General features: G+C 40.6%; 2 protein-coding genes across 2 annotated transcripts in view; one reads left to right on the forward strand and one right to left on the reverse strand.

The window, feature by feature from the left end:
* Positions 1-13,346, reverse strand: part of LOC140843704 (uncharacterized) — a 235,008-nt gene that overhangs the window by 49,295 nt on the left and 172,367 nt on the right. The gene's annotated exons all lie outside the window — the stretch shown is intronic.
* On the forward strand, positions 4,800-7,895 carry LOC140843712 (sperm microtubule associated protein 1-like). Its single transcript, XM_073214163.1, has 3 exons — positions 4,800-5,070; positions 6,433-6,532; positions 7,385-7,895. Exons 1-3 carry the CDS (start codon positions 4,864-4,866, stop codon positions 7,540-7,542), a joined length of 465 nt encoding a protein of 154 aa, XP_073070264.1. The 5' UTR covers positions 4,800-4,863; the 3' UTR covers positions 7,543-7,895.

Below are 13,346 nucleotides of genomic sequence, written 5' to 3' on the forward strand. Positions count from 1 at the left end.
AGCAAAAAGGCTCACAAACACATGGAGGCTTAACAACATGCTCCTAAATAATCAATGGATCAATGACCAAATTAAAATGGAGATCCAGCAATATATGGAAACAAACAACAACAACAACTCAAAGCCCCAACTACTGTGGGTTACAGCAAAAGCAGTCTTAAGAGGAAAGTATATAGCAATCCAGGCATATTTAAAGAAGGAAGAACAATCCCAAATGAATGGTCTAATGTCACAATTATCAAAATTGGAAAAAGAAGAACAAATGAGGCCTCAGGTCAGCAGAAGGAGGGACATAATAAAGATCAGAGAAGAAATAAATAAAATTGAGAAGAATAAAACAATAGCAAAAATCAATGAAACCAAGAGCTGGTTCTTCGAGAAAATAAACAAAATAGATTAGCCTCTAGCCAGACTTATTAAGAGGAAAAGAGAATAAACACACATCAACAGAATCAGAAATGAGAAAGGAAAAATCATGACGGACGCCACAGAAATACAAAGAACTATTAGAGAGTACTATGAAAACCTACAATGCTAACAAGCTGGAAAACCTAGGAGAAATGGACAACTTCCTAGAAAAATACAACCTTCCAAGACTGACACAGAAAGAAACAGAAAATCTAAACAGACCAATTACCAGCAACGAAATTGAAGCAGTAACCAAAAAACTACCAAAGAACAAAACCCCCGGGCCAGATGGATTTACCTCGGAATTTTATCAGACATACAGGGAAGACATAATACCCATTCTCCTTAAAGTTTTCCAAAAAATAGAAGAGGAGGGAGTACTCCCAAACTCATTCTATGAAACCAACATCACCCTAATACCAAAACCAGGCAAAGACCCCACCAAAAAAGAAAACTACAGACCAAATTCCCTGATGAACGTAGATGCAAAAATACTCAACAAAGTATTAGCAAACCGAATTCAAAAATACATCAAAAGGATCATACACCATGACCAAGTGGGATTCATCCCAGGGATGCAAGGATGGTACAACATTTGAAAATCCATCAACATCATCCACCACATAAACAAAAAGAAAGACAAAAACCACATGATCATCTCCATAGATGCTGAAAAAGCATTCGACAAAATTCAACATCCATTCATTATAAAAACTCTCAACAAAAGGGGCCTAGAGGGCAAGTACCTCAACATAATAAAGGCCATATATGATAAACCCACAGCCAACATCATACTGAACAGCGAGAAGCTGAAAGCTTTTCCTCTGTGATCGGGAACAAGACAGGGATGCCCACTCTCCCCACTGTTATTCAACATAGTACTGGAGGTTCTAGCCACGGCAATTAGACAAAACAAAGAAATACAAGGAATCCAGATTGGTAAAGAAGAAGTTAAACTGTCACTATTTGCAGATGACATGATATTGTACATAAAAAACCCTAAAGACTCCACTCCAAAACTACTAGAGCTAATATCGGAATTCAGCAAAGTTGCAGGATACAAAATTAACACACAGAAATCTGTGGCTTTCCTATACACTAACAATAAACTAATAGAAAGAGAAATCAGGAAGACAATTCCATTCACAATATCATCAAAAAGAATAAAATACCTAGCCATAAACCTAACCAAGGAAGTGAAAGACCTATACCCTGGAAACTGTAAGACACACTAAGAGAAGTTAAAGAGGACACTAACAACTGGAAACTCATCCCATGCTCCTGGCTAGCAAGAACTAATATCGTCAAAATGGTCATCCTGCCCAAAGCAATATACAGATTCGATGCAAATCCCTATCAAACTACCAACAGCATTCTTCAATGAACTGGAACAAATAGTTCAAAAATTCACATGGAAACACCAAAGACACTGAATAGCTAAAGCAATCCTGAGAAGGAAGAATAAAGTGGGGGGGATCTCACTCCCCAACTTCAAGCTCTACTACAAAGCTATAGTAATCAAGACAATTTGGTACTGGCACAAGAACAGAGCCACAGACCAATGGAACAGAATAGACAGTCCAAACATTAACCCAAACATATATGGTCAACTAATATTTGATAAAGGGGCCATGGACATAAATGGGGAAATGGCAGTCTCTTCAACAGATGGTGCTGGCAAAACTGTACAGCTACATGTAAGAGAATGAAACTGGATCACTGTCTAACCCCATGCACAAAAGTAAATTCAAAATGGATCAGAGACTTGAATGTAAGTCATGAAACCATAAAACTCTTAGAAAAAAACATAGGCAAAAATCTCTTAGACATAAACATGAGTGACCTCTTCTTGAACATATCTCCCTGGGCAAGGGAAACAAAAGCAAAAATGAACAAATGGGACTATATCAAGCTGAAAAGCTTCAGTACAGCAAAGGACACCATCAATAGAACAAAAAGGTATCCTACAGTATGGAGAATATATTCATATATGACAGATCCAATAAAGGGCTGACATCCAAAATATATAAAGAGCTCACACACCTCAACAAACAAAAAGCAAATAATCCCATTAAATAATGGGCAGAGGAGCTGAATAGACAGTTCTCTAAAGAAGAAATTCAGATGGCCAACAGACACATAAAAAGATGCCCCACATCACTTGTCATCAGAGAAATGCAAATTAAAACCACATTGAGATATCATCTCACACCAGTAAGGATGGCTACCATCCAAAAGGCAAACAACAACAAATGTTGGGGAGGTTGTGGAGAAAGGGGAATCCTCCTACACTGCTGGTGGGAATGTAAATTAGTTCAACCATTGTGGAAAGCAGTATGGAGGTTCCTCAAAATGCTCAAAATAGAAATACCATTTGACCCAGGAATTCCACTTCTAGGAATTTACCTTAAGAATGCCGCACTCCAGTTTGAAAAAGACAGATGCACCCCTATGTTTATCACTGCACTATTTACAATAGCCAAGATATCGAAGCAACCTAAATGTCCATCAGTAGATGAATGGATAAAGAAGATGTAGTACATATACACAATGGAATATTACTCAGCTATAAGAAAAAAACAGATCCTACCATTCGCAACAACATGGATGGAGCTAGAGGGTGTTATGCTCAGTGAAATAAGCCAGGTGGAGAAAGACAAGTACCAAATGATTTCACTCATATGTGGAGTATAAGAACAAAGAAAAACTGAAGGAACAAAACAGCAGCAGAATCACAGAACCCATGAATGGACTAACAGTTACTAAATGGAAAGGGACTGGGGAGGATGGGTGGGAAGGGAGGGATAAGGGTGAGAAAAAGAAAGGGGTCATTACCATTAGCATGTGTAATGTGGGGATGGGCACGGGGAGAGCTGTTCAACACAGAGAAGACAAGTAGTGATTCTACAGCATCTTACTACACTGATGGACAGTGACTGTGAAGGGGTACATGGGGGGCCTTGGTGAAGGGGGGAGCCTAGTAAACATAATGATCTTCATGTAATTGTAGATTAATGATACCAAAATAAAAAAAAAGATTAGGAACAGGATGTACCAGAACTCTAGAATAGAACAGTAGTTAACCTGAGTAGTTAAGTGACCAGGCCATACTCCAGACCAATTACTATGGAGGTAGGACCCCCCAGCATCAGTACTTTTTGAAGCTATCTAGGAGATGGCAACATGTAGCCAAGGTTGAAAACCAATGCTTTGTCCAGACTGGGCCAATCTTGATTTTAGCAATATTAAATCCAGAAATTTCTAAAACACCTGTCTTCCTCTCTAACCCCATCCTTCAGCCTGGTGAGTTTCAAGTCTAACATGAAGCACCCACGTCCTCTTGTGGGGTTATATGAAATTTCTCACCTTCCTACTATAAATGTGAGGTGTGAGAACTGGGCCTCTCATGTTTTCCCCTAAGTTGTCTAATGTCTATTTTCTTTCCAAAGTTTAATAGAATGGGCTCAAAACTATAGATTTCCTGTAATTTGAGATTGATTTATAGGTTTCCCATCATTTGGAAAGCTTATGCTAAGTATTGAATTGCCAGGCTTGGTGCTTTTTGTGTATAGGTATGTTGCAACCTTTTTCTAATTAGGTAATGTCCTTTCATATGATAAAAATATTGTTAGTGAATATAAAAGAATCCCTCCCTGAACCTGTTAACATCGTCTGTAAAATGAGGATAATAACACTTCATAGAGTTGGTGTGAGGAGCAGAGTTTTACAAGTCTTTTTAATAATGTAAAGCATCTGTAAGGGCTTAACTATTCAAGGGGAAAATTTGGAAAGTCATCAGTATAAAGAAACACCAGTAATCACAACTATAGAGTATCACTCCCATTTTCCTGTATCCTGTCATAATGCATACAATTAGCCAAAGGAAAAAATATGTCAACCTACTGGTTTTTTTAACAGGAGGAGTAATACTGGCTGATGAAAAGAATTGGGTGGGGAGGGGAGAGTGCTTTAAGTGGACTTGAAATTGAGAAGACCTGAATTCTGGTTCTGGGTCTGCCACTAAATGAATTTAGGACTACTCCAAAGCTTCTGAGCTTCAATTTACAGTTGCGTAACATTAGAGTGGAAGTAGTGGCAATCTGAACTCTAATCCATTCTGGGTACAAGGTTTTTACTTGCATCGTGTTGGGGAAATGTATATAATACGGTGGGAGCCGAGAACCTTGCTCTGAGAGGAAACGGGAGCTGCCCGATTACGCTCACACTGCCCACATTCAATTATCCCCACTCTTAAATCTCCCGTGTCTCTTGCTGTCTTCTGGCCATCCTCACCTGAGGGCCACACAAACAGCCCTAAGAGCCAGCCCCGTGGAATGGGAACAGTAGGGTTTGTGACGCAGCGATGATTGACACCACGTAACAATGCGCAGGGGAGTGCCGACCTAGGGCTCTCCACTCCCACCAGAAAAGCCCTTGGAGGCTGCAGTGGCTGGGATGGCTTACTTGTGCGAGTGTCGTCTTTGGCTGGAGAAAAGCTTCATCTTGGATGGGGTCGCCGTGAGCTCCATGGCCCGCACCTATGAGCACTTGAGGCCTAAGCTCTGGTCTGCGATTCCGCCCTACAACGCGCAGCAGGACTACCACACCCACCGGTACTTCCAGAGTCGTGTGGTTCCACCTGTTTTACGGAAAACTGGCCAGGTAGAGAAAGGATTGCCCCCAGGAACCCCTGTCTGTGCCCGCATTGGATGGCCCTGGTGGCGGGGCTGACTTCTCACATCCCGGCATCTCACTCCCACGCCCTCACCTCCAGGGAGTCCCCGACTACCATCCCCTCAGTTTTCTTAATGAAACCCGGAACTGGGTGGGTGGGTGGGTGGGTGTGTGTGTGTGACAGGTGTTGAGCTCTCTGAGCTCACAGAATCACCTTCCATCCCAGAATTTGAGAAAGATCTCCTTTTGGGTTTGTGCAGGCAGAGGCAACCAGGCTCATAACCACCTCTCCCAAACAAATCGGTTCCATTGTACTTTTTGACGGCACAGACCCGCCTTTGGGGTGACCTCACGCCGCAAATTCTCTAAAAGTGCGGAAGTCCGCGTGACCTCAGTGAAAAGGACAAAAAGAGCTGCCTGGACCCTCCAGGCGAGGCGCGCTGTCGGTGATGCCACGATTAGGAGGGCTGGCGCGCTGGGGCCTAAAATGAGCCCGCGAGAAGGAAACGTCCCCACCCTCTGCAACTCACTTCTCCCCAGGCCTTTTCCCCCGCGGGTGTCGCCCCTCCCTAGCCAGTGCTTCCCAGGGATCAAAGAGCCTGAGGCTATTTGCTGATGACGCCAAACTTTTTTCAATGCTTTTGCCTCCAATACTTGTGTCACAGAGCGTGGGGAAGGAAGAAGAGGGCTTAATCTTGGGCTTTGTGGTCCTGAGTGTTGTGCATGTTCCTTCCATGTATATATGGACACATCTGTGTGTGCCCTGCTTGTGTGTGCCGTCTAACATTTATGACAGATGGAGTCCATAGTCTGGGAGTCGGGGGTCGGGGGAAGAGAAAAACTTGAGTATGTAAAAGTTTGAAAATAATATGAGGTACTGTACACACTTTTGAAACTTTCTATATTGCATTTTACAACTAATCATCACAGCCACCATTTGTGGTATGTATTTTCATTTAAATGAATGTAATGTTTATTGAACCTTTACTAGGCCAGGCCCTTTGTTTGAACTATCTCACTTGAATCTCACAGCCACCCTCCTTTTACTGATGAGGTCACTGAGGCCCAGAAAAGCTGTGTCATTTGCTCAGGGTCACACAGCCTGTTAGTTGCAGAGCTGGAATTAGAACCAGCCTGTCTGGCAGCAGCCACTGAGCCCTTAATGGCCAAGCTGGGTTGCCTCTGAGAGGCAATAGGTCAATTGGTATATTAATATTTAATCTGTCTGGACCAGTTATCCCCAGCTATGACCTCTTCCCACACCCCTAAACAAGCCCCAGGGGAGTTTGCTCTGTGTCCCTCTCAGAATGGTGTCTGACAAATCTTCTGTATTTTCTCCCTCCTTCTCAGGATCATGGCGGTACAGGAAGGGACGGCAGGATAGTGGATAATTTCCACAGCTTCGGGCAGGGACAGAGATACCTCAACAGAAGAAACTGGGCAGGGGCAGGCAAGTGCCACTTTGCACTTTCCAGCCTCACCATGGTACCACCTAGTGTGCTGGGTCCCACAGTTCAAAGGGAGATACTGGGCCAGAGAGAGACCTGGTTGGAGGAAAGAGGCCCAGGGTGGCATCCTCCAGTTCTTCCTACCATATATGAGCAGATGGTATCACAGTGTTCCCTATATTTACTCACTGAGCACCTACTGTATGTCAGTACATACTACCTCTATGTTACATCTCAGGAAACTGAGGTTTAAGGACTTAAGGTGATTTGCTGAGAAGGATGAGCTGGGATTGGAATTCCACTCTTTCCAATTATAAAGGCTGTGTTCCTCAACTGTTCCATGAGCAGTCTGAGTCTCATTTTCCAGGCCCAGTTTAGCAACAACAGGAAAGGGAGGGTGGAGAGATGCTTTTCTGACAGGGTGAACCCTCCTCCCACCCTTTGGCCACCCTCTAGTCACATGATCCTTTGCACCATTTGGACAAATTGAGCTCATCCATTTTCTCCAGATGGATCAGAGGCAAGGGTGAAATTTTCTCAGTTGTCATGGGTTCAAGGCAAGTTCAGCCAAGCCCAGAAGTTTCTGGCCCCTCCTGTCTCAGCACATATCATTCACACTTCTCCTGCATGCTATTCCTGGTATGAAGTTTGGTTAGGAAGCCATCTGTCTCCTTGACTTCACCAGCCCTTGGCTTGTCAGTCAAAAGGCTGGAGATATTTGAGGACTGAGGGGTCAGCTGGGACATGGGAAGCACAGTGATGATAGCCAGGTTAGTAACCATACCAGCCCAGTGGGAGTGGGGACAGCAGGAGGAGGCTGCAGGCTCAGGCCTCTCTCTCTTTCTGCCCCCAAGGGCATTCCCTCCAGCAGGTGACCGGGCATGATCACTACAATGCTGATCTCAAAATGATCCAGGGGTTCAACGGTCGGTTTGGCTATCGCAGGAACACCCCTGCCCTCCGCCAGCGCCCATCTGTCTTTGGAGAAGTCACCCGATTCCCTCTCTTCTAATAGACCTCTTCCCTTCACACCTCCACCTGGATTTCCAAGACAGATGTTTAAGTGAACTCTCAATGGTATTTGTATATAATAAAGCTTTTATTTGTGTCAAAACAAAAATCACCTGGGCATGGTTAAATAAATACTATCTAGTTGGCCCCACATCAGACCTATGAAACGAGATTCTTCAGAGATAGGTAAGAGCTTCCATTGCAAAGCAGCGTCCCCAGCTACACAACACAATTTGAGACTTGGTACTTACAGAGATGTATGAGGGTTTGTCACAGTTCTAGGAGCTTTTGAATTGCATAGAAAATCATTTCTCTTAAAATGATTATCATGGATATATGAACATACATGCAAAAATAGTTGCTATTTTAAAGAAATTGTGAATTGCATAATTCTGATGAAGCAACACTCAAGCTTACAAAAGGTCCCTGTGAAATTACTATTATGAGGTTAGCAACATAAAAATGTGAAATTGGCACTCTCATCTTGCCTAACGGCTATGACAAGAGATCATTTTATCCCGTCACTAATTTAACTTGTCACTAGGAGGACTAACATTAGCCTAGGGTTATTCTGGCAGACTTAAAGCAAAAATGAAAGATTCTCTATACCTGGCTCATATTCTTAGTGTTCAGTTTTGTGCTTTTGGCACTTCCTTGAACAAACAAACACAATGTAATGCTAATAGGAAAGATGTATTAAGTGCTTAATATCTGCTGGAACTTTGCTCTGTGTCTAAAGCATATGATAATATAAAAAAGAAAATTGACGGTGGCAGAAAAGCAGAACTTTTTATTTTAAAACAAGATTTTATTGCTAGTATATCTTTTCAATTAAAAAGTATTTTTAAAAAAATGACCTGCACTTAAAGAGTAGTTTTCAACGAAGTTTCTTGGTTTAGAGTATAGATATCTTCTTTCTAGCATATAAGTGATAGAATCAAAGCTAGTATCTTCTCTGGTAAAGACAGGAGGGAGAAACATGGAAAAAAAAGTCCCTAACAGTTTCATTTTGTATGTAGCCTGTTGGAAATTTATTTGCTGTCAAATACCAGCATTTGAAAAATCCTTGTAAGTTCCTTATTTCTGGCTCTCCTTTATCTATATCTACCCCTTCAGAAAAACCCACACACACACACCAAAAAAAATTTTAAAAAATTAGAAGGAAAAAGTTGGAAATGAAAGGTCATCTTATTACACTAGAAACTGATAACCATTTTTTTTTACTCAAAATGTCAGACTCAGCCTGAGTCAATGTGCTCTTGATTTAATACTATTATTGAATGACTTCTTTTTGGTACCTACCTAGATTATCCCTATGAAATGCCAGAATCCATCTTTCCATACTTGTTTGGAGGAAAATAGAACTGAGTGTCATGATGTATTCTAGAGAAAATGATATAACTTATGATATGCATTATCAGCTAAAATAAACTCTTTAAAATTTCACACCCAATGTAATTTTTTATTATATGGCATTTATTCTTGAGACATGTTCCTGAAACTGTGATAATTTCCTGAGTTTCTGAACAAAAAACAGGGTTCCTTGGTCCATCCACTAAACACTAGTTGGTATTTCTTCCAAAACTTTCAGAGTACAGAATAGGATTCTTTTCAAACATAATTTATTAGCACTCAAAGTAAGTACATACCAGAACTACCACTTGAATAATCGAGAGGATTTAAGAAATACATTTCAAACTGGATTTTACATGTAATTGGGCCTCAACAACTGTCCATTTCAATTTGTGTAGCAGACATTCTAACCTTCTGTAAGCCTCTTATGAAAGGTATAAAAATTCATCCACTTTCAGTAGGTTGTTGATACCACTATTAGGAAATAATGTTCCAAGAACATTTTCACATTTCTGCACACTCAGGATTTTCTGAGTAGAAATTACTGGCAACCTAGGTTAAAGGATGATTGAATGGTAACCATATATTGACAGTTAGAGACTGAATTTTCCAGAGAGATTTAAGGGTTTATCGCCCTCACAGCTATTTGATTACATTAAGGCAATAAAACTTACATTTTAAAAATGCAATAAAAATTACATTACGGGTAATAAAAATCTAGAAGACTTCTCCTTCCCCTGCCCAGACAGGACTTCTCTCTCCATGGGAGAAGAGAGGCAGATATGATGCTTGCTGCTCCGTATAAATGCTGAGTTTCGTACTTTGGGGTTCCTCTTACCGGGGCAGCCCCCGCCCGCAGAGCTCTCTCTGGTCCACATTGCTGTGAAGACATTCCGTAAGCAGATGATGCCAAGGTCTCATGTTTCTGCCAGTGCACATCTGCACACTACTGTACAGGCAGGCTTCTTGCCCCGCAGAGTGACAGATCTGTACAGTCCTAAATTCAACAACTACCCCCAGTGCTTTGTATTCAGGCTCATAACTTTGCACCTGCACTTCTGCTGTAGCCTACCTTCTCTCCAAGGGCTGCCACCCCATTATTGCTGCAATATCTTCCATCAACCCATTTTTCCTCTTTAAAAACTGTCATTGACATCTGTCAAGTACTATATTGCTCAAGAGCCTCAGCTTTGGAATCTGACCCCGTGCGGCCCCAAAAGCAGCCCTGCCAGTCGTCCACTATGTGACCTCAGTCACTCAATGTCTGGAGCCATAGTGTCCTAGTCTCCCAAATGTGGATCAGATGTGAATGACCTGATTCTTTGCCCATGCTTAGCCCTCAATACATGGCAGCTTTTAGATCACTGTTAGCATAGCTTAACACCCCCAGAGTAAAATACAGTCCTACAGGATTCCCCCTGGACGCATGGCCAGCTGGCTTGCGGCTCTCACTGGCCACCTCAGGTTCAGGCATGCAGCACCTCTCAGCATCCCCAAGGTGTGAACCACTTTGATAATGGCCAGGCTTCACCTGCGCTAAGCCTTTTACCTCGAGGCATTTATTATTCTCCACCGTGGAAGTGACTGCTCATCTTGCAATCCCAGCTCCTCTGCAGAGACTTCCTGTCGGCCTCTGGCAGCACCAGCAGCTCCCGGCTGTGCTGCGGCACTTCTCCCTCTGAGCTCTCTTTGCTCCGGCTGTAATCACTATTATTTATTTAGGCAACTGTTTCCCACACTAGATGGTTTGTTATCCAAGATAAAGTCCATGCGGAATTCTGCCTGTCCATCCATAGCCAGTATTTTTTTTTTTTTTTTTTTTTTGAGAGGGCATCTCTCATATTTATTGATCAAATGGTTGTTAACAACAATAAAATTCAGTATAGGGGGGTCAATGCTCAATGTACAATCATTAATCCATCTCAAGCCTAATTCTCGTCAGTCTCCAATCTTCTGAAGCATAACGAACAAGTTCTTACATGGTGAACGAATTCTTACAGAGTGAATAAATTCTTACATGGTGAACAGTACAAGGGCAGTCATCACAGAAACTTTCGGTTTTGATCATGCAATATGACCTATAAACCATCAGGTCAAATATGAATATTCATTTGATTTTTGTACTTGATTTATATGTTGATCCCACATTTCTCCTATTATTATTATTATTTTTATTTTTAATAAAATGCTGAAGTGGTAGGTAGATGCAAGATAAAGGTAGAAAACATAGTTTAGTGCTGTAAGAAGGCAAATGTAGATGATCAGATGATCAGGTGTGTGCCTATGGACTAAGTATTAATCCAGGCTAGACAAGGGCAGCAAAACATCCACGGATGCAGAAGATTTCTCTCAAAGCAGGGGGGGTGAGGTTCTGAGCCTCACCTCTGTTGATCCCCAAATTCTCACCTGATGGCCCCCCTGCGACTGTGCCTGTCTTAGGTTGTTCCTCCCTTGAGGAATCTTACCCGTCTCTCATAGCCAGTATTTTTTAAAAGAAATATTTACTGATCAGATTTTCATAAGAGAAAATTTTCCTGGATAGATGAACTGCACAGCGACGTTCACCTTTGGACCATCATTCTATGAAGTAAAATTTTTCCAGTTCAAAATTTGAAGTTCTAAATATTCATAATGAAGGCTGGATTTATGTATCATTTTTATTGTTTACCTGTAAAATATCTAATTTTATCCAAGTTTCTAGAGAAAATTCCTCCCTAGCATCCTCCTCTAGGAAAAATGTAAGCTCTAAATACCATGTCACACCACTTCTTTATGCTCCATAAGTATATATATATATATATACATTTTTCTTGTGTGGTAAAAAACACATAACATAAAACTTACCACCTCGACTTTTTAAATGAACAGTACAGTAGTGTTAAGTACATAGATATGGCTGTCCAACAGATCTCTAGTCTTTTCATCTTTCAAAACTGAAACTAAACCCATTGAACGTGACCCCATTCACCACCCCCACCCCAGCCCCTAGAAACCTTTCTACTGAGATGAGCTTGACTGCTTTAGATACCTCATGTGAGGATCATGCTGTATTTGTCCCTCTGTGACTGACTTATTTCACTTAGTCCTCCAGATTCATTCATGTTCTAGCAATATAAAAGTGTTTGCTGCCCTTTTAAGGCTGAATAATATTCCATTGTGTGTATATATCACATTTTCCTTACCCATTCATCATATCCACTGATGCACATTTAGATTGCTTCTACCTCCTGGCTACTGTGGAGAGTGCTGTGAAGAACATGGGCAATAGGTATACAAGTATCTCTTCAAGATCCTGTTTTCAATTATTTTGCATATCTAATAAATCTTAAGTATATAAATGGCAATTAGGTAATTTATTGTTGAATAATCAGAAATTTCACAATATCCATGTTTTTAGATGAAAATATCATGCAAATGTGTAGCACAAATATGTATTGAGTCATGGCATTATAAAATGTTTACTTACACTGTACAGTGAAATAGGCCATTGTGTGCCTTCTTTTTTCTATCAATAATAATCCAATTTTTAGATAAAGCAAATACAAAAGACTATACCTGCCTCTTTTATTTTTATACTAAGTCATGGAACATAAATTTTGTAGAACATAACTGGTTTGAGTACAGTTTTTCTGGCCTATACTAAAAATTATATCAAGAAACATAGTAGATTTTCAAGATACATTAACCTTATAGCTTAATGTTGAATAAAGTTATATTAAACTCCAGTGTGCAGATTTATTAGCAAAGTCCATCTTTCTTCACCTTTTCTCTCTCCCTGTCTCTGCTTCTCTCCTTTCACTCCTATGCACATACACTAATTTGTTGAAAATATATAAAAGGTACTTTTGATTCTAACTCCTCACTGCAAAAACATACTGTGATACATTATTGCTATGATCAGAATCCAAAAAATTATATGACACATGAATTAAAATACAATGGTATCCACATCTTTCTCAAAATATTGAAATATATTTGCATGTAAGCCCTCTTTGAAGAGCATATCAATTATGGAGCCCTTAGTACTGGTTAACCTTTCATATAGTATCATTAATAAGTTTGCCAAGGAAATGCCACAATGTTAAAAACAGAATTTTTTAAATCCTTAAAGATGGTTTTTGTCTATGTAAAAAACATGGGATAAGTGCCAAATAATCTAGAACTGAGAATCTGTAAGGTATCCATTTTATAACACTTGGCAGTAAAGTATGGAGTTGTGGACACTCAACATATATAACAAAATACCACAGAATGGATGGTGAAACAATACTGAGGTCTTCCTTCTAACATTCTCACCAGACAACCTTGAAGGAATCTTATGCATCATTATAAAGGTGACAATATAGCAGTTTTTTATGTTAGTATAAACCAAGATTATTAGTATAGCTATAGAAAAGAAATGTTGCATCTTTGGGCCTGTTTATATTTTTGGTCAACCAAATTATTAAGATA

This window comes from Manis javanica, chromosome 10, assembly GCF_040802235.1.
Source record: "Manis javanica isolate MJ-LG chromosome 10, MJ_LKY, whole genome shotgun sequence".
Classification (NCBI taxonomy): Eukaryota; Metazoa; Chordata; class Mammalia; order Pholidota; family Manidae; genus Manis; species Manis javanica.

Excerpts from the sequence above, each read along its gene's own strand:
- LOC140843712 (XM_073214163.1), top strand. The coding sequence starts at position 4,864 with ATGGCTTACTTGTGCGAGTGTCGTCTTTGGCTGGAGAAAAGCTTCATC. Across the intron at positions 5,071-6,432 it reads TTTTACGGAAAACTGGCCAG|GATCATGGCGGTACAGGAAG; the intron begins GTAGAGAAAGGA and ends CCTCCTTCTCAG. Across the intron at positions 6,533-7,384 it reads AAGAAACTGGGCAGGGGCAG|GGCATTCCCTCCAGCAGGTG; the intron begins GCAAGTGCCACT and ends TCTGCCCCCAAG.